General features: G+C 37.2%; 3 protein-coding genes and 1 pseudogene across 7 annotated transcripts; 2 read left to right on the top strand and 2 right to left on the bottom strand.

Annotated features, from left to right (window-relative positions):
- Window positions 1-255: 255 nt before the first annotated feature.
- On the bottom strand, window positions 256-2,544 carry Arpc2 (Actin-related protein 2/3 complex, subunit 2). The gene is made up of 8 exons (XM_089844201.1): window positions 2,375-2,544; window positions 2,021-2,114; window positions 1,904-1,957; window positions 1,607-1,839; window positions 1,309-1,529; window positions 1,133-1,233; window positions 553-653; window positions 256-468 (listed from the first exon to the last, which is right to left on the bottom strand). Exons 1-8 carry the CDS (start codon window positions 2,446-2,448, stop codon window positions 444-446), a joined length of 903 nt encoding a protein of 300 aa, XP_089700327.1. The 5' UTR covers window positions 2,449-2,544; the 3' UTR covers window positions 256-443.
- Window positions 2,545-4,282: 1,738 nt separating this feature from the next.
- LOC149658596 (uncharacterized) lies at window positions 4,283-14,882 on the bottom strand. 5 transcript variants are annotated; one of them, XM_089844179.1, is made up of 15 exons: window positions 14,616-14,882; window positions 14,169-14,356; window positions 13,358-14,084; window positions 13,210-13,237; window positions 13,040-13,131; window positions 12,810-12,949; window positions 12,371-12,467; window positions 12,059-12,171; window positions 11,798-11,953; window positions 11,622-11,732; window positions 11,291-11,413; window positions 8,453-8,581; window positions 6,942-8,232; window positions 5,817-6,902; window positions 4,283-5,766 (listed from the first exon to the last, which is right to left on the bottom strand). In XM_089844179.1, the coding sequence occupies exons 1-15, from the start codon at window positions 14,740-14,742 to the stop codon at window positions 5,426-5,428; spliced, it is 4,749 nt and encodes a 1,582-aa protein (XP_089700305.1). In that variant the 5' UTR covers window positions 14,743-14,882; the 3' UTR covers window positions 4,283-5,425. The 5 variants fall into 5 exon arrangements, with proteins under 5 accessions (XP_089700305.1, XP_089700306.1, XP_089700302.1 ...); XM_089844180.1 differs by having other exon boundaries at window positions 5,817-8,232; window positions 13,358-13,990; window positions 14,060-14,084; XM_089844176.1 differs by having other exon boundaries at window positions 5,817-8,232.
- A 236-nt stretch (window positions 14,883-15,118) lies between these two features.
- Window positions 15,119-17,335, top strand: LOC149658595 (serine beta-lactamase-like protein LACTB, mitochondrial). Its single transcript, XM_089844187.1, has one exon. The coding sequence runs from the start codon at window positions 15,320-15,322 to the stop codon at window positions 16,748-16,750; it is 1,431 nt and encodes a 476-aa protein (XP_089700313.1). The 5' UTR covers window positions 15,119-15,319; the 3' UTR covers window positions 16,751-17,335.
- A 151-nt stretch (window positions 17,336-17,486) lies between these two features.
- Window positions 17,487-18,575, top strand: LOC149658594 (serine beta-lactamase-like protein LACTB, mitochondrial pseudogene; annotated as a pseudogene).
- Window positions 18,576-18,817: the final 242 nt, after the last annotated feature.

Here is an 18,817-nt window from a genome sequence, read left to right as displayed (position 1 = left end):
TCACTTCCCACTGTTCCCAGTTCCACCCCTTAAGTTCCAACCCGTGACTAAAATATCGAAATACTAAATTTTTAGTACTTTATTAGTTAAAATACACGTGGTGTCTAACAGCCTAACTCAAAATTCACCGCTCAGAAGTCAGAAATATAATATAAGCAGACGAAAGTTAAGTCAATGTTTGGGGTTGGTTCAATTTAGTTCACTTCCCACTTTTCCCAGTTCCAACCCGTGACGAAAATATATCGAAATACTAAATTTTTAGTTTATTAGTTACATTTTTATTAGTTAAAATTTAATGGCAATTATTAATAATTACCATTACATTAAATTTGAATATTTTATTTTTTATTATTGGTTGAGCTTTGCTTTTCTCTCAATTAACAAATATTTTGTTTTGCAAAACAGAAGTAACAAGTGAAAGTAAAAAAAAAGGAATTATTTTCTCATGAACGGACAAAAGTTCGGCCACTGAAAATAATAATCAGGGAGAGAATGAGACGCCCATGAATAAACACCTTAAGAGAAAGCAATAATAATATCAAAAATTTAAACCTCATAGTTTTCTTTTCGACTAGTTTTGGTTCTGGTCTGGCTCTGTTCAATACTTTCAAGAAATCAGAGGTCTTAGCTCTCATTCTCGAGTGAATGTACGCCTTAAGAGAGTTTTTTCATTGTAAAATTATTGAAGATAACATCATGGATAAAGAATGCGCGAGCGGAAATTTGTTTTCACTCTACAGGATAGGCAACTCCCTATCTCGAACGACAGCTTATTCTGTATATACTCTGTTATAACATCGGTTGTCAGCACGCGCAAAGCTAGGTCTCTATGTAATCTAGCCTTGCGCGTGCTGACAAGAGACAAAAAACTTCAGGATATTTTAAACTGATTTTAAATCCTGAAGATCCTGAAGTTTTTTGTCTCTTGTCAGCACGCGCAAAGCTACGTTACATAGAGACCTAGGTTTTTGCGTGCTGACAACCGATGTTGTAACAGAGTATATACAGAATAAGCTGTCGTTCGAGATAGGGAGTTGCCGATCCTGTAGAGTGAAAACAAATTTCCTCACGCGCATTCTTTATCCATGATAACATCATTAAAATAAAGTGAAGAGTTACTACTATATCATACTTTGGAACATTTTATGTGGTAGTGTAAATAATCTCGGAAGATATGAATGAGATTGATGGTATTATCCCTGGCCTGTTTACTAGTATGTCTCGGAAATAAAACTGTCAATATTTTGAATTAAACATTTTAAAACCGTCTCACCCACCACCCAATTAAACAGATCTTAAAATAATTACCAAAAGTAATATATCCAATATTATCCCCGACTCTAGCATCGGTATTGGCCAATTCCATGGGTGGTTCTCTATGGCTAAATAAAACTTGAGGGGCTGTATGCCCAGCTTTCCGCCCCTCCTTAAACTCTTGCATAAACACTTTTCCAATTACAACATCGTCTTTGTCTCGAAATATTGTGCTAAAGACAACGGTAACTCTGTCTGGTTTGGCTTCCACATACCTAATGAATTTTACCCATCAATATCAATAACTTTGCCTTAATCTATTTCTAAGCGGAGCTAAAATAATAATAATTACATGGTTTCATCATCCCTATAATGAATTACGGCTCTTTTCTGAGCTTCCTCCCCCTTTTCTTGAAACTGAAAATATTTCTCAAATACCGAAGCGAAACAATTTCTTTTCAAAAGACCAGCTTTTGTGATTAATGTTTCGTAATCTTCAGGAATGTTTTCCAAATCAAATAAGAGGGTTACGTTATAACCTTCTTCGGGAGTGGTCAGTAATGAGCCATATTCTCTTTGAAGTAGCTTAAATCATACGGACTATTATTAGCGATACAATGTTACAAAATTGAGTGTGCTTTCATCTCACTTCATCAGCACCATGTTCTTGTAGTTCTCTATAAAATTTGAGGGATATGCTAACCTGAATTTAAATTTACATTTAGTTTCGTGAAAATTAAAAGAATATTAAATATTAAATATGTACTCTTATTTTAGTCTTATCTCCGTTAAGGTTTGAAATGTGGAATAATACACCATCAAAATCAGCTATAATAACTTCAACAGATTCGGGTTTAGACCTTAAATTAGACGTATTTGTTAAAATATTTATCAAACTTAATTTGTTTTGAGTTAAAAAAAAAGCTTGTTGGTAAAAATTAAAACTAATAATTAAATTATAGTGCTTGACAGAAATGAAGAAATGGCAGCTCTCTGGCTTCATTCTATATTTTAAAGGTAGAGAAAATACGCGGGAAGCCATGTCGGTTTGCTAAGCCTTGGCTCAAAATATTTTACCGGCAAGCCCTTTTTGACTTTCAGTTTAAAGTTATAAACTCACCCTCCACAAGCATTTTTAAATTTTAATCTTAATATATCTTCAACTATCCTATTATTTATTTCCAGTAAAATCATTTTCCAAAACTCTATGGGGGAAGGTTTAGATATTTAGAAAAAGAAACTAAACTATTGACAAACTCAATACACAGCAGGGACCTCCCTATTTTTATAACACCACCGTAAAATGACGTCACCACCGAAAGGCAAGGGTAACAAGAAGGTAAAGCCAATATAATGATAGGTGGCGCCTTTCATACAATGGACAAAAGCTGAAAGTAAATTCTTTCGCGACGAGGTACATGCCCCGCAAACACACTTTTGAGTTTGAAAATACTTTCCCTTTCTTGACGTCCCCATCCCCCCAAAATCTAAGATCAAGATAAAAGAGGTAAATCGCGAAAACTATTTCTGGTCTACAAGTCTCCAGTGGGATTGTGGGAGGAGAATTTTTTTTCTTTCACGTTCGCATCCTGAGCTAGTGGACAGGTTTATCAGCGCAGTGCCACAAATCAAAAACTTAAAAGCCGATCTTTACAGAGCCCCACGGTTTTCAAATACGCCCCCCTTCAGTCGAGTTACAGCAACAATAAATACACTTCTATAGGCTTATATGGGAAACAGGTGGCTCAGTGTCTCTAGAGCAGATCCATTCGCTCTAAAAACACTGATGATGCCCAGGGAAATAAATCCCGGTAATGGTGTACATAAAATACAAAGGACAAGAGGAATAATAAAGACAATGAACAAAAATGCCAGGCTAGAAAATATTGTTTAACACTTACTTATTGGTTCAAGAAGTCAGTCTGTTGAACAGCAAATAATAAATCTTGACTTGTTATCAAATGATCCTACACGTTTAATCCTTGTTGTATATCCCAAAGCCGTCTTGAAAAGTATTTATCAATTTCAGATCGGGCACAAAATGGCGCCAGTTCAGTTTTTGGCGTCGGGCCGTCGGCGAGAGTTTCAAAATGGCCACTGGGCTTCTTTTATCTTCGCTACCCGCTGGTCTACGATGAAAGCGGGACCGTCGGCACCAAAGAAAGTCGGCACAAAGCACAATGGCGGACTTTGGACGGACAAAGCACAGGCTAATGAAGGTGCTAGCCGAGGGTTAGATTCTGGCCAAGCAAGATCGGGCTTAACTTCTCACTTCTCACAATTATTACTTCAGCTCCTGTACAGTCTTCAAAATTTCCAGTCATTAAAAAGATTAGAATCGTGCAAATTATCCAATCCTTGATAATTTGGTTCGATCAACTTCGATTACAATTTTCGAGAGTCCGTAGCCGATGTCAATCATGTCATATAAAAGGGCGGTAAAACACGAACCGTAGAGCCCGCCGAGAAAGTTTTATAAGAACCGAGGCTGATCTGTCATTAGTCAAAATAGTGGTGGTAACTGGGAAACATATTTGCTTTTTGATGGAAATATAATCCTTGTTTCGTCAATTCTCGATGTTAATTCAATAGATCACTCGATACATCTTACTTTGACATATAAATCACGCAAAAACTAAACTAGTAAACCACTAAAACTGCAGTAATTAACTCGCACACTGCAAAGATAAATCACGACTAACTTGTTGAACTGCATTAGCCGTTAGGAGAATGGCGGAGGTATACGCGCGGCTTTACGCAGGTACGATGTTGAGACGATAAATAGTCCCTCAGATTTCTGGCGAGAAAATACTAAATATTAATCTGAATATATGTAGTTATACCATGAAACTTGTGTAATAATAAACACACTATAATAAAAACTAACTTTCTTTCACTAATAACGCAAAATTCACAACTTGCAAACTTTCGGCAATACGAGAAGGCCTTCTACTGGTAACAATTGGAACCAAAACGTATTTTGGCGCCAAATTTTTATCGAAAACGGAAATAAAAACAAAATAGTAAATTTTGTGAGAAAAATTAAGATTTTTAATATTTTACGAAAGAAATAATACATATTTCACCAACAAAAAATATATATAATGAGCCATACACTTTTATACAAGGATATCTCTCAGTATAATTAAATACACATTTTTGAGAGTCAATTTTTCAATGATAAATTCCAGTTACGTTATCATAGGCCTATTTCTTAATAAAATGTGAATTAAAATGTCTCGATGGAATTTTTAAGTTTTTCGCATTGAAAAACACCTTTAGGCCTAACTATTTCTAAATGTTAAAATTAAAAAGGCGATGTATAAAGGGGCCGGGAGATATTAGATATACAATTATAATTAAAAATGCATACTTACTGCATGAATACATATGAAAAGCATTGGTAAATTTTGTTGCTATCGACACAATTTTGCGTTAATTATTTTATTTAACATTAACTATGCTAAAAAAAAAGTTAGTGGAGAAAAATCGCGTGTGTTTAGTGTGTGTATGTATGTTTAATTCATTTCATAGTTTCATCCTATTAACAATACAAATGGCTTAATGAGATGACATGAATTTTTGGGGTTGTTTTTAAGACTTTTCCTCGAATTTTAATGAGATGGGTCATGAATATAGTTAATTATTAACTAGTCCTTGAATTAATTGTAAAAAAAAATGAAATTTTGTATGATTTACTCAAGAAAACCAAGAAGTCTATGTATGATGAATTTTACGTTAAAACATTTCCCCGCTAGAATATTAAAACATAACATGTTTGTCACATTGCTATGGGTGTTAACACACGAAGTATGACAAACACGGAGCCAGGGAATGTTTATCAGACTATCATCACAACCCACTAATAATCTAAATGTTAAACAAACTGTGGTACCAAAAAAAAATGTTTCATTGGTAAAATTTGAACTGTTTGAACTGTGGTTAATTAATTAAATCCGTAAAATTTCTAAATCCATGTTGAAGAAAAACAAAATAAAATTAAAATAAAGCTTTAAATACATTGTTTTCTCTTTCTACGCAAGGTCCAATCCATTGTTCACAAACTCCCCCCCCCCCCCCCAACAGACGTTTCAGTTGATTTTGATCTAAAATAGATCTATTCTCACAATAATTATTGTTAATTACCGGTTTTCTCGTTAATTCATTTTTTTTAATTTTTTCCTTGGTTGTATCCACCGTAACTGGTTTGAGTTGGATACCCGACAACGCCTGTTTGCTGGGGTTGCATGTTCTGATAGGGCTGAGTCATAACTTGCTGTTTCTGTTGCATCTGTTGCCACTGCTGTTGGTAATAAAGGGTCGAGGCCATGGCCTGTTGTTGCTGCTGTTGCGTGTTCATTGTAGGGACGGATGCGACGGCGGAGCTGGTAGCTGTTGGTTGAGCGTAAGGTTGCCCGTATGTCTGGGCATAGCCCATTTGAGGGGCATAACCCGTCATGTTGTAAGCCACAGCTGTAGGTTGGTTAAAACCTGGTAAAGAAAGGTGAAAACCTGATGGGTGTGTTGGTTAAAAAGAGGATTAATTTTATAACTAATCTTACCAGTAGGCTGCTTCTGGGGTGTAGTCTGGTATTGTTGCGCTTGAGGAAGAGATTGAGAAGCCATACTGGCAGCGGCAGTAGCCCAAGCAGTGGAAAGTTGAGGGTTGGCACCCATTTGCGTCATTTGGTTGCTATTACCATAAGTTGGTTGTTGTGGTTGTTGCTGCTGCTGTTCTTTCTGGGCACTAACAGCACCATCGGTGTAACCGCCTGTTTGTCCCGCATTACTAATACCGCCAAAACCGGGCATTCCACCACCGTAACTATTACTTCCGTGAGAAGTATTGCCTCCACTTTGTCTACTCTGATTGACATTACCACCGAAACTATTTCTTTGATTGTTTCCAAAAGCTTTTTCATCACTTTTGTTATCAATTCCGCCAAAACTGCTTCTTTGATTGTTCCCTCCAAATCCAGCACTGCCTTGATTACCACCACCACCAAAACTGCTTCTGTTATTTCCTCCTACAGAAGAAGTATCTTGTCGTCCTTTGCCACCACTGTATCCCAGACCTTGTCGGCCTTTGTTTCCTTGGTAATTATTGTTACCACCAAAGGTTCCGCCGCCGCCGCCGCCGCCGCCGCCGCCGCCGCCTCCCTGGTTACTTGCACTAAAACTACCAGCTCCTGTTTGCTGGTTTTGGGTGGTGGTACCAAAATTAGATCCGCCTCTATTTTGGTTACTGCCTCCAAAAGTTGAACTGGCTTGATTGTTTTCACCATAACTGGAACCACCTCGACTTTGGTTGTTCCCTCCAAAGCTGGAACCACCTCTGTTGCTTTGGTTGTTCCCTCCAAAGCTATCAGAACCGCCTCTGCTGGTTTGGTTGTTACCACCGAAATTTGAACCGCCTCTACTGCTTTGGTTATTTCCACCGAAATTAGAACCGCCTCTGCTGCTTTGGTTGTTACCACCGAAACTTGAACCGCCTCTGCTGGTTTGGTTGTTACCACCGAAACTTGAACCGCCTCTGCTGGTTTGGTTGTTACCACCGAAATTGGAACCGCCTCTGCTGGTTTGGTTGTTACCACCGAAATTGGAACCACCTCTGTTGCTTTGGTTGTTACCACCGAAATTGGAACTGCCTCTGCTGTTCTGGTTGTTCCCTCCAAAGCTGGAACCGCCTCTGCTGCTTTGGTTGTTCCCTCCAAAGCTGGAACCGCCTCTGTTTTGGTTGTTACCACCGAAATTGGAACCCCCGCCTCCTCTTTGTTGGTTTTGGTTGTTCCCGCCAAAACTACCACCTCCTTGTTGGCTTTGGTTTCTCCCTCCAAAATTAGATCCACTTCGGTTTTGGTTATTTCCTCCAAAACTGTTTCCTCCTCTTTGATTTTGGTTGTTGTTTCCCCCAAAACCACCACCACCACTACCACCGCGTTGTTGGCCATTATTTCCACTTCCAAAACTACCTCCACCTCTTTGTTGGTTCAAATTATTTCCCCCTCCAAAGCCGCCACCACCACCGCCTCCTTGTTGTTGTTGATTGTTCATGTTATTTCCACTGCCAAAACCACCCCCTCTTTGCTGGTTACTCTGATTATTCCCGCCAAAACCACCTTGGCCACCCATTCCAAAGTTTCCTTGGCCGCCGAAACCACCTCTTTGGTTATTTCTAAAGCCACCTCTGCCCATTTGGTTACCCCCACCTTGATTTCCTCCTCCTCCAAAGTTACCTCCACGACCACCACCACCTCCTCCTCTATTACCACCGCCAAAGTTACCTTGGTTACCTCCTCCACCTTGACGCCCTCCTCCTCCTCCTCCTCTATTACCCCCGCCAAATCCTCGTCCACCGCCACCACCACCACCTCTATTTTGGAATCCTCCACTTCCACCACCCCCTCCAAAAGAACCACCGCCACTTCTGTTAAAGCTATCCCTTCTTCCCCCGTCTCTATTCCCCGAACCGCTTCTCCGATCGTCGTGTCTACTTCTACTTCTATCATTTCTATCTCTGCTATCTCGCGAAGAACTTCTATCATTCCTCCAAGAACCACGACCACCACCACCACTCGCGCTTTCTCTTTGTCTTTTAAAAGGCGGACTGCGGTCGCGAGATCTGTCAGTAGGTGGTGTAGCAAATACCGCTGGCGTTTCGCTCAATCGAGCTCTTTTAACTGGCGCACCAACAACCGCTCTACCTTCCTCATTGTATTTTTTAACCAGCTCTTCCGCCTCTTCTCGCGGTAATTCGACATAACGAACTTCGTCAAATATTTCGCCAACTACCGGTAGAGCAAAGTTGGCTTTCATTTCCAGGACAGCCGAATCAGGTACATCTTTCCCTTCTTCCTTCTCGCGTTTCTGAATCCTGTTCCTAAATTCCTCATCCTTCGGAACAACGACTACGGCTATTCTCTTATATTTATCAAAGCTCTTCATCTTTCTACGTTGGGCACTGGGGTACACGTTAGTCTAAAAGAATAAACCCCAAGAAGAAAGAAAAAAAGGAAAGAAAGATACTATTATACCACAAATTTCCATCAATTCCAAAGAGAAAACAACAAAATCATGAAAAAATATCTAAAATCAGAAATTCTTAATCCTCAAATTCGATTTCAGTCGGGGAAAGAAGTTTATCCATCATCTGTTTCAAAACCAAATATTGCTAAAAATAAATTAATCTAATTCGCACCTGATCTAGGATATAGTTCCTGTTCATCTTGGAACCAATCTGGAACAGTTTGTTAATACACTGAGTGGACATTTGAATTAAAACATCCCAGCGGCCATTGTAGTTACGTTTTCTGGGTAAACCCATTACCTAAAATAGAACCAAAAAATAAATTTAAACAAAGAAAGTGGCTATATGGGACCAAAATTTGGGCCTAAATAGTCACTGTCTAATTTCGAAAATATAGGACGGTTTTCCAGAATTATAGGACAATACAATATTAATTTTTCTTTATTTGAAGAACCAGTACTGCAAACAGGGGCCGAAGAGTAATTAAACATTATGTTCAAAAACATACCCTCCTTAGGAATAGCATTACACTAAACTTTGGAGGCTCATAACTCTGGTTCTACTAGAGATACGGGGATGCCCTTTGAAGATGTTATAGTCCTATTTGCCCCCTATCCAGCCATACTAAAAACTTAGGGCTACAACAAACAGCGGCCGAGTAATTGAGCAAAATGTTCACAAACATTGCCCCCTCCATAGGAATAGCATTACACCCAACTTTGGAGGCTCATAACTCTGGTTCTACTAGAGATATGGGGATGTCCTTTGAGTATGTTATAGTCCAATTTGTCCCCCATCCAACCATACTAAGAACATAGGGCTACGACAAACTGGGGCCGAGTAATTAAGCAAAATGTTCACAAACATTGCCCCCTCCATAGGAAACGCATTACACCTAACTTTGGAGGCTCATAACTCTGGTTCTACTAGAGAAACGGGGATGCCCTTTGAAGATGTTATAGTCCTATTTGCCCCTATCCAACCATACTAAAAACTTAGGGCTACGTCAAACAGGGGTCGAGTAATTAAGCAAAATTTCCGAAAACATACTCTCCATAGGAATAGCATTACACCCAACTTTGGAGGCTCATAACTCTGGTTCTACTAGAGATATGGGGATGTCCTTTGAGTATGTTATAGTCCAATTTGTCCCCCATCCAACCATACTAAGAACATAGGGCTACGACAAACTGGGGCCGAGTAATTGAGCAAAATGTTCACAAACATTGCCCCCTCCATAGGAATAGCATTACACCCAACTTTGGAGGCTCGTAACTCTGGTTCTACTAGAGATATGGGGATGTCCTTTGAGTATGTTATAGTCCAATTTGTCCCCCATCCAACCATACTAAGAACATAGGGCTACAACAAACAGCGGCCGAGTAATTGAGCAAAATGTTCACAAACATTGCCCCCTCCATAGGAATAGCATTACACCCAACTTTGGAGGCTCATAACTCTGGTTCTACTAGAGATATGGGGATGTCCTTTGAGTATGTTATAGTCCAATTTGTCCCCCATCCAACCATACTAAGAACATAGGGCTACAACAAACAGCGGCCGAGTAATTGAGCAAAATGTTCACAAACATTGCCCCCTCCATAGGAATAGCATTACACCCAACTTTGGAGGCTCATAACTCTGGTTCTACTAGAGATATGGGGATGTCCTTTGAGTATGTTATAGTCCAATTTGTCCCCCATCCAACCATACTAAGAACATAGGGCTACGACAAACTGGGGCCGAGTAATTGAGCAAAATGTTCACAAACATTGCCCCCTCCATAGGAATAGCATTACACCCAACTTTGGAGGCTCGTAACTCTGGTTCTACTAGAGATATGGGGATGTCCTTTGAGTATGTTATAGTCCAATTTGTCCCCCATCCAACCATACTAAGAACATAGGGCTACAACAAACAGCGGCCGAGTAATTGAGCAAAATGTTCACAAACATTGCCCCCTCCATAGGAATAGCATTACACCCAACTTTGGAGGCTCATAACTCTGGTTCTACTAGAGATATGGGGATGTCCTTTGAGTATGTTATAGTCCAATTTGTCCCCCATCCAACCATACTAAGAACATAGGGCTACAACAAACAGCGGCCGAGTAATTGAGCAAAATGTTCACAAACATTGCCCCCTCCATAGGAATAGCATTACACCCAACTTTGGAGGCTCATAACTCTGGTTCTACTAGAGATATGGGGATGTCCTTTGAGTATGTTATAGTCCAATTTGTCCCCCATCCAACCATACTAAGAACATAGGGCTACAACAAACAGCGGCCGAGTAATTGAGCAAAATGTTCACAAACATTGCCCCCTCCATAGGAATAGCATTACACCCAACTTTGGAGGCTCGTAACTCTGGTTCTACTAGAGATATGGGGATGTCCTTTGAGTATGTTATAGTCCAATTTGTCCCCCATCCAACCATACTAAGAACATAGGGCTACGACAAACTGGGGCCGAGTAATTGAGCAAAATGTTCACAAACATTGCCCCCTCCATAGGAATAGCATTACACCCAACTTTGGAGGCTCGTAACTCTGGTTCTACTAGAGATACGGGGATGTCCTTTGAGTATGTTATAGCCCTATTTGCCCCCCATCCAATCATACTAAAAACTTATGGTTAAGACAAACTGTTTTCTGCCTATAAAGTAACAGGCTATTTATGCCCAAAATTTGGGCTCAAATAGCTCTTACCAAATCATTCACACTATTTAAGCCTAAGATTTGGGCCCAAATAGTTTCCCTGGCTATTTAAGCCTAAAACTTGGTCCTAAATAGAAACAGCCTTAAACAAAACAGTTACCCATAAGAATTATTGGCCAATTGCATCTTAAACTCAGACTTATACCAGTTTAAAATAAATTACAATTAGTCATTGATTTAATATTGCACTGTTTGCAGCTAAGCATTAAATATTAGATACTTCGCTATTAGTCAGTGCTGATAAGTTATTTAATTTTAAAGTTTAAAATAGACCCAAAAAAAACAATTACCCTCATTTTATCAATGATATTATTGGTTCCAAGAATGTTATATCTCTTATCGGGATGTTCTTCATTATATTTCATGGCCCAAGTAGATTTTCCAGCTCCAGGTAACCCACACATCATGATCATCTAAAAAAAGAAAGAAAATAATACTAATACATTAATATCATATCATTAAACTAACTAAAAAAAATCAATATTTTATTTTTAATTTAAACAATTCAGAAAAATCTTAATCTTCAAATTTGATTTCAGTCGGGGAAAGAAGTTTATCCATCATCTGTTTCAAAATTTAGGAAGAAAATGGCGCCTAAAATAATTAAAATAGTATACTAACTTCACAATTGTCTACAGATGAAGGTGGTTGCGTTCCTTTGACTAAATCATCCTCCGAAACCTCACTAAGATAGACGAAATCGGGAAATTCCTCTTTTAGTGAGAAAAAGGTCTAAAAATTTTTAAATAAATTAATTTAAACTTAATTAAATAAGTAATTAAAACTAATTATATTACCGTGTGACCAAAATTAAAACTGAAGGAACTATTCTTGGTCAAAATATGAGGAAACAAAGCCTTATCACCCAAGACTGATTTTTTAATGTTATAAGCAATACCCAAATGTTTGCCATTTTTGGCAAAGGAAATTTCAATGGGATCGCTATCCATGTTCTGAATGAATAAATTAAAGTTTATTAAGTAATTAATTAATTAATTAATTAATTAGTAAATAAAATAAATAGAAATTAAGACTAAGAGAAAAAAATGTAAAATTACAAGAAGGGCTGCCACAACATCATTTTCACCAAATGGTTCTCCGTAATCGGTAAATTTACACTCTGTAGAGATCTTTCCGGTGCCTCCAAACCCCCATGATAAAGGCTCTTCACCTAAATTAATTTAATTTAAAATCCCCAATTAAATTAAATTAAATTAACAAGTCCAAAACATTTAAAACTATAATTATAATTAAATCAGATTATTCTTAATCCTCAGTTTTGTATCAGTCGGGGAAAGAAGTTTATCCATCATTTTCACAACTAAATAGTTATTAATTAACTTCAAATTAATTAAATTAAATTAATTTACCTAATTGCATTGAAGTCTCATCACAAGAAAATCCAAGCCTTAAAACATAAGGATTAACTTCATCTTCAATTTCTTTGGAGTATAAATGATGTAATACCTAATTAAAATGAGCAAAGATTAATTATAAATTATTAATTAAAATGAGCAAAGATTAATTATAAATTAATTATTAAAATGAGCAAAGATTAATTATAAATTATTAATTAAAATGAGCAAAGATTAATAATAAATTAATTATTAATTAAAATGAGCAAAGATTAACTATAAATTAATTATTAATTAAAATGAGCAAAGATTAACTATAAATTAATTATTAATTAAAATGAGCAAAGATTAATTATAAATTAATTATTAATTAACGTATAAATTAATTATTTATACTTACTTAAAGATTAATTATAAATTATTAATTAACAACACATAAATTAATTATACTTACTTTAATTTCATAAATAACTTTTCCTTTTGTAATACCGTGAGAAGCTCTGGCTCCAGCCCACATAAAGGCAAAGCCACCTTGTGATAAAGGAGTCGCTGTACAAGTTGCGTTATTGATAGTTAAATTTAAATCAGAATTATCTGCAATCAATCAATCAAAATAAATATTAATTAATTAATTATAGTTCTCTAATAAAACTAGAAATAAATAAATAAATACACCAAACTTACAAGTATCTAGTTCAACCAACCGTTTTGGTTTTTCATCTATAACAATGGGTTCATCATTACGTATTAATGAACTAATAATATCTTTGCTTTCACTAAAGGAATTTAAATTAATATTTAATTAGCTTTTCATATTATTAGACATTAATTAATTAATAAATTTAATTTCTCACGTTTTTTCTGTTTCTGATGTCTTAGCTGCTAATAATTAACAAAAAGAAATTAAAATTAATTAAGAATTAGTATCAGGAGGGGGGGGGGGACTTCAATTAACAAAAATTATTTTAAGAATTAAAGTATTAATTAATTAATTAAACATACATAGTTCATTAGTATTGTCTTTGAGATCTTCAGTTTCAACTACTTCCATTTTAACTTCTTCATCTTTAGGTACAGAGTCTTTAACATCACTTTCACTTTTATCTTCTTGATGATCTTCTTTGTTCTTTTCAGTTTTTATATCAGAAGGTTTGTCTTCGGCATTTTCTTCAACAGCCATTGTTTCATCTTCAGCATTTTCATCACCATCTTCATAGTTTTCATCCCCTTCCTCAGGGTAATCCCCTTCTTCATAGTTTTCATCACCCTCTTCTGGGTAATCCCCTTCACCCTCTTCGTAATTTTCATCACCCTCTTCTGGGTATTCCCCTTCACCCTCATCAGGGCAATTTTCATCACTCTTTTCTGGGCAATTATCGTTATCTTTCTTTGGTAAAGTCTCGTCACCTTCTTTTACGCGATTCTCTTCACCTTTTTTTGGGTTTGGGCAATTCTCATCACCATCTTTTACATTTTCATCACCTTCTTCCGGGTAATTTTCATCGCCTTCGTAATATTCATCCTCCTCACCCTCGTAATCACCTTCTTCGTAATCCTCATCGTAGTTTTCCTCATCTCCATCAACTTTATCCTTATCACCTTCCTGTTCTTTCCCATCACTCTGGGGCTTGTCATCTTTTACAGAAGAATCAGGTGTGTCTTTAGTTTTTGTAGGAGAAAGGCTAGATTTGGTAGGAGATGTACCTTCACCATTGGCTGTAGACGCGTCCTAAGGTAGTAATGTAGTAATGATAAAATGAGTGGGTCTAATCTTTAAAATACTGTTATGAACTTATGATAAAAGTGGTCTCACAATTTTATTTTGTTCTTCTAGTTCGGTAGTAGAATTTTCAGCTAAAGAATCATTTACCGAATCTTGGCTTTCATCTAACTGCACCATTTTTTCTTTGTTGGATTCGTTTAAAGTATCATTTGAATTTGACTTTACTCCATTTTCAGTATCTGTTACAAAATTTTCTTTGGGTTCTTGCGATTTATTTTCTAAAATATTAAATTATATAAAGCGCGATAAGTAAAAATAACTTGAAATATATCAAAAGGGTTAAATTTAGGCTTAACATTTAAACAAAGGCCCAACAATTGACCGAGAAAGTCCGAGAGAGGAAGGAGATGGGGGTGGGATTCAAAGAAAGAGCTCTGAACAAATTAACATACCCGGGTCGTTATTTTGAGTGTATTTTATAAGGAAACATTTTTTGGTATAACTTTAAAGTGAATACAGTATAAATTTAATATTTACCGGTTTCCAGGGCCTTTTTTAACCGATCAACCAAGACAGCTTTGATCCCTCGTTGATCTAAACCCCGGGATGCCAATTCGGCCCTTAGTTCGACCACTTTAAGTTTACCGGGGACTAAAGTACTCATTTTCGATTATTGTCCCAATTCTTTAAAACACTTCTAATTAAAAGAACTAACTTAACAGTTCATTGTACTTTTATAATAAACCTTTCAACTCAAGTGATAAAAACCACACGCCATTCCGAAGCGATTTTTTTTCAAAATGGCGGCTGTTAAGGGGTAGGAAATAATCGCCGAAAATTGTGGACAAAATATGTTATTTATAATACTCAGAATATCGAAGGGCATTAATCATCAAATTTCATATATGTAGCTCTCTTGTGCCGTAATATGATTATAAAATTAATTTTATACTACTCATAAAATTAATTTCGGAGAAAATGTTCATTGATAAACTTATGTTCAGCCCTGGCTTTGTGAGTCACCAAAACCGCGCAGCTCGCGTCCGTGTGTGAGTCGTGAGCCTAAAGAAAGGTTACTCTTGAGAACGTGGGTCGAGTCACTCGAGTGGGCTATACCAGAAGTGACCAATTTTATCTTGAATGCTTACTGGTCGGTGGCGGTCACGTGGGAAATCGTGTAACTTGGCGAATTTTATGAATTATTTATCTAACGTGGTTGTGTTTACGTTTTAGCTAGCAATATGTTCAATCTTAGTTTAGCTTCAAAACTAAAATTAATTAGTAAAAATGCACGTAATTTGTCTCAGAACGTCAACTCTACGAAGTCGCAATCTTTAGACAAATGGATTTTAGGCGTAGGATGTGGAACTTTAGGCCTGACACTAGGACTGATGTATGACGAACTGTTGGCGAAAATTAACACTGAAAATGTTCAAGAAAAACCTGTAAAGCCGAAGGAACGGAAGATATTAAAACCAGAGCGTTTAAATATAAACGAAGCTATTTCTCAAAGTCGACTCTTAGCTGAAACTGCAAAAATTTCCTCCGGAATCCCTGGCATGGTAATTGCGGTTAGTGTTGATGGAAAACTCGCGTGGTCCGAGGGTTTTGGCTTTTCCGACTTGGAAAATAAGGTGCCTTGTAGCAAAAACACCGTAATGCGTATCGCCAGTATTAGTAAAAGTATAACAATGACCGCCGCGGCTAAATTATGGGAAAATAACAAACTGGACTTAGACAAATCAATTCTGGAATACTTGCCAGATTATCCTGCACCCAAATATAATAATAAAGAAGTGGTTATCACTCCCAGACAAATCGCTTCGCATTCGAGCGGCATAAGACATTATTCTAAAACCTTACCTACTGAAAAAAAATCAGATGGCCAGTTGATAGAATTTTACTCTAAAGAAAATTACGCCAATGTGAAAGACGCCTTAAAAATCTTTCAAAATGACCCTTTACTACTTGAACCCGGGAAAAAATTCCTTTACACTACGCACGGTTATACTGTTCTTAGCGCGATAATCGAAGCTGTTGCCAAAGAACCCTTTTCCTTACACATAATGAAAATGTTCCAGGAATTAGGAATGAACAACACTTATTTAGATATAAACGATACTCTTATAGGCAACAGGTCGCGGTATTACTACTTAAAAAATGGCAAGATTATGAACAGCCCTTACGTCGATAACTCTAACAAATGGGCGGGAGGTGGTTTCCTGTCCACCGTACACGATTTAATAAAGTTCGGAAATGTAATGTTATACAGCGCCCAGCTAACAAACACCAACAGTAATAAATTACTGCCAGGGTATCTTAAATCCGATACTGTTCAAAAGCTATGGGAACCAGTTATCGAAGCTTACAATAATAGCATGTATGGTTTAGGTTGGGCTATAATTCCCCCAAAACAAGAGTACGGGTACTGTAAGGTCCGGAGATTTGTAGCGTCTCACACTGGAGGTGCAGTGGGTGCCAGTAGCGTACTTTTAATATTGCCTAGGGTGTGCTATGAAAATAATTCCGAAGATAAACTAACAACGCGCGAATGTCAATGGGAAAAACCTCCTAAAGGCATAGTTGTGGCAATTTTAGTTAATTTGCAAGATGTTGGTTTAAGCAAATTGGCAAGTGAAATTGCGGAAACGTTCGAAAAAGTCGAATTGTGATTTGATTTGATTTGACGCGTACTCGGTGTGATAATTGTAATTCCAATAATAAATACTCCTTAATATAATCAGAAGTGAGATGAGACTAGAAGTACTGAGCTAACCAAATTCTCCATTCGGCGAAAGTGAATATTCTTGATAACACACGAACGGTTGGCCCTCTAGTGGCGGTTTCAGAATTTCCCCTCCAAAACGTGAGACGCTCGCGGCGGTAGACGGCCGAACTAGATTTCAGCACCGGCGTCCGTGTTTCGCCACTTTAGGTTGAGGGGAAGGGGGTAAGAAATGTTTTTGGAACTCGACCAATTTTTTTCTCTCTAGCGTAGGCGCGATTGAAGCGGCGTAAAATAATCAAATTTGTTCACTAATGCCAGGATCTATTACCAATGCTAGAGCCCTTCACTTCTAGTCTCATCTCACTTCTGATATAATTTAAAAAAAATCTTCTGGTCTCTTATATGTACTCCGTATTACTTATTTTATATATATTGATATTATATAAATATTTAAACTAAAAAAATGACATTTTTGCTTAATATCTTATCTATTATTTGATAACAAAAAAATAAAGTGTATTTATACCACAACATTTTGCATTTTTCTTTTTAACCAAGCGTGCAATGTTTGCTTAAAAATAATTTCCCAAATAGATTTCCAACACTACTATAAAAACACCTACTTGAACACTTCATCTACTCCGTCGTCATACTGTTGCTGTTGTCCCCAGCTGTGAACAATGACGGAAAATATTAAAACCACCTTAAACCACTGCAAAGAATTAATTCGTAACCTCCAATCGGAGAATGATATTCCTGGAATTGTTGTAGGCGCGAGTGTTAACGGCGAAACCGTATGGCAAGAAGGTGTCGGCTACTTAGACCTTGAAAATGATATACCGTGTGAAGTGAACGCGGTAATGCGAACTGCGAGTGTTTGTAAAACATTCACGGCCGTTACCGCTGCAAAATTATGGGAAGAAGGTAAACTAAATTGGGATCAACCAATTCGGCAATATCTTCCGGATTATCCCGAGATAATTCACGATGGTAAGAACGTCAGTGATCTGGTAACACCCAGATTGTTAGTATCTCAACTCGGTGGATTTCGACATTATAATCGTCAGAAAGGGGAGTTTGAACGCAAGGAACATTACAGTACCATGACTGCCGCGTTAAGTACATTCAAAAACGAACCATTACCGCATAAACCCGGCACTCATTTCTTATATTCCGGATTTGGGTTCACTTTATTGGGAACCATCATTGAAAAAGTTTCGGGAGTGAGTTTCGTGGATCGTATGAAAATTATGACCAATTACCTCGGGATGAACAATACCGACCCCGATAACAGTGACGTATTGATCAAACGCAGATCTAAATTTTACTCTAAAAGTGATTCGGGAACCATTTTGAACGCACCGTACGCGGATTCTTCGTGTAAATGGGCATCAGGGGGTTATTTATCTACCGTTCCTGATTTGATAAAGTTTGGTAACGTTCTTATTTCGAGTTATCACGGTCGCGAAGGTTCCTATCTTAAACCCGAAACGGTGAAATTACTTTGGACACCTAATGAATTGAGCCAAGGTAAAATTGATTGGGAATCGAATGGAAGTTACGGAATGGGATTCGTCATAACTCGTCACGGGGAGCATTTTGGGGCTTCTCATATTGGTCGAGCGACGGGCGGAAGCGCCGTTTTGTTTATAATACCGAATGAAATCGGCGGAGTTGCAGTTTCTATTATGGCTAATCTAGAAAAAGTTGACTTACATAATTTGGCTAAGAAAATAGCCCTTCTGTTACACGAGGACGCGGTTAATTAATAAATAAGTGAAATAATTCTTCAAAAATCCCAATTAGGAACGATCGTGTATCTTTGTTGTTATTTAACTTTATAAATTAAAATTAAAATCCATACGTACAAGATGAAACAAAAAATGTATTTAAATTGAAGTGGTTTAATTAATTTCAATCTGGGCTTATAAACATTAATTTGTTTTAATTAAGTTGTTTCATTTGTTAATTAAGCCCAATGATTTCGAAAATAAAACGCTTCAAAGCAATT

The sequence above is a fragment of the Phalangium opilio genome, unplaced genomic scaffold (assembly GCF_054372755.1).
Source record: "Phalangium opilio isolate 3A_F unplaced genomic scaffold, DU_Popi_V2 ptg000075l_1, whole genome shotgun sequence".
Taxonomy (NCBI): Eukaryota; Metazoa; Arthropoda; class Arachnida; order Opiliones; family Phalangiidae; genus Phalangium; species Phalangium opilio.
The sequence above is the reverse complement of the archived record's forward strand: the minus strand, read 5'-3'. Positions and strand labels throughout refer to the sequence as shown.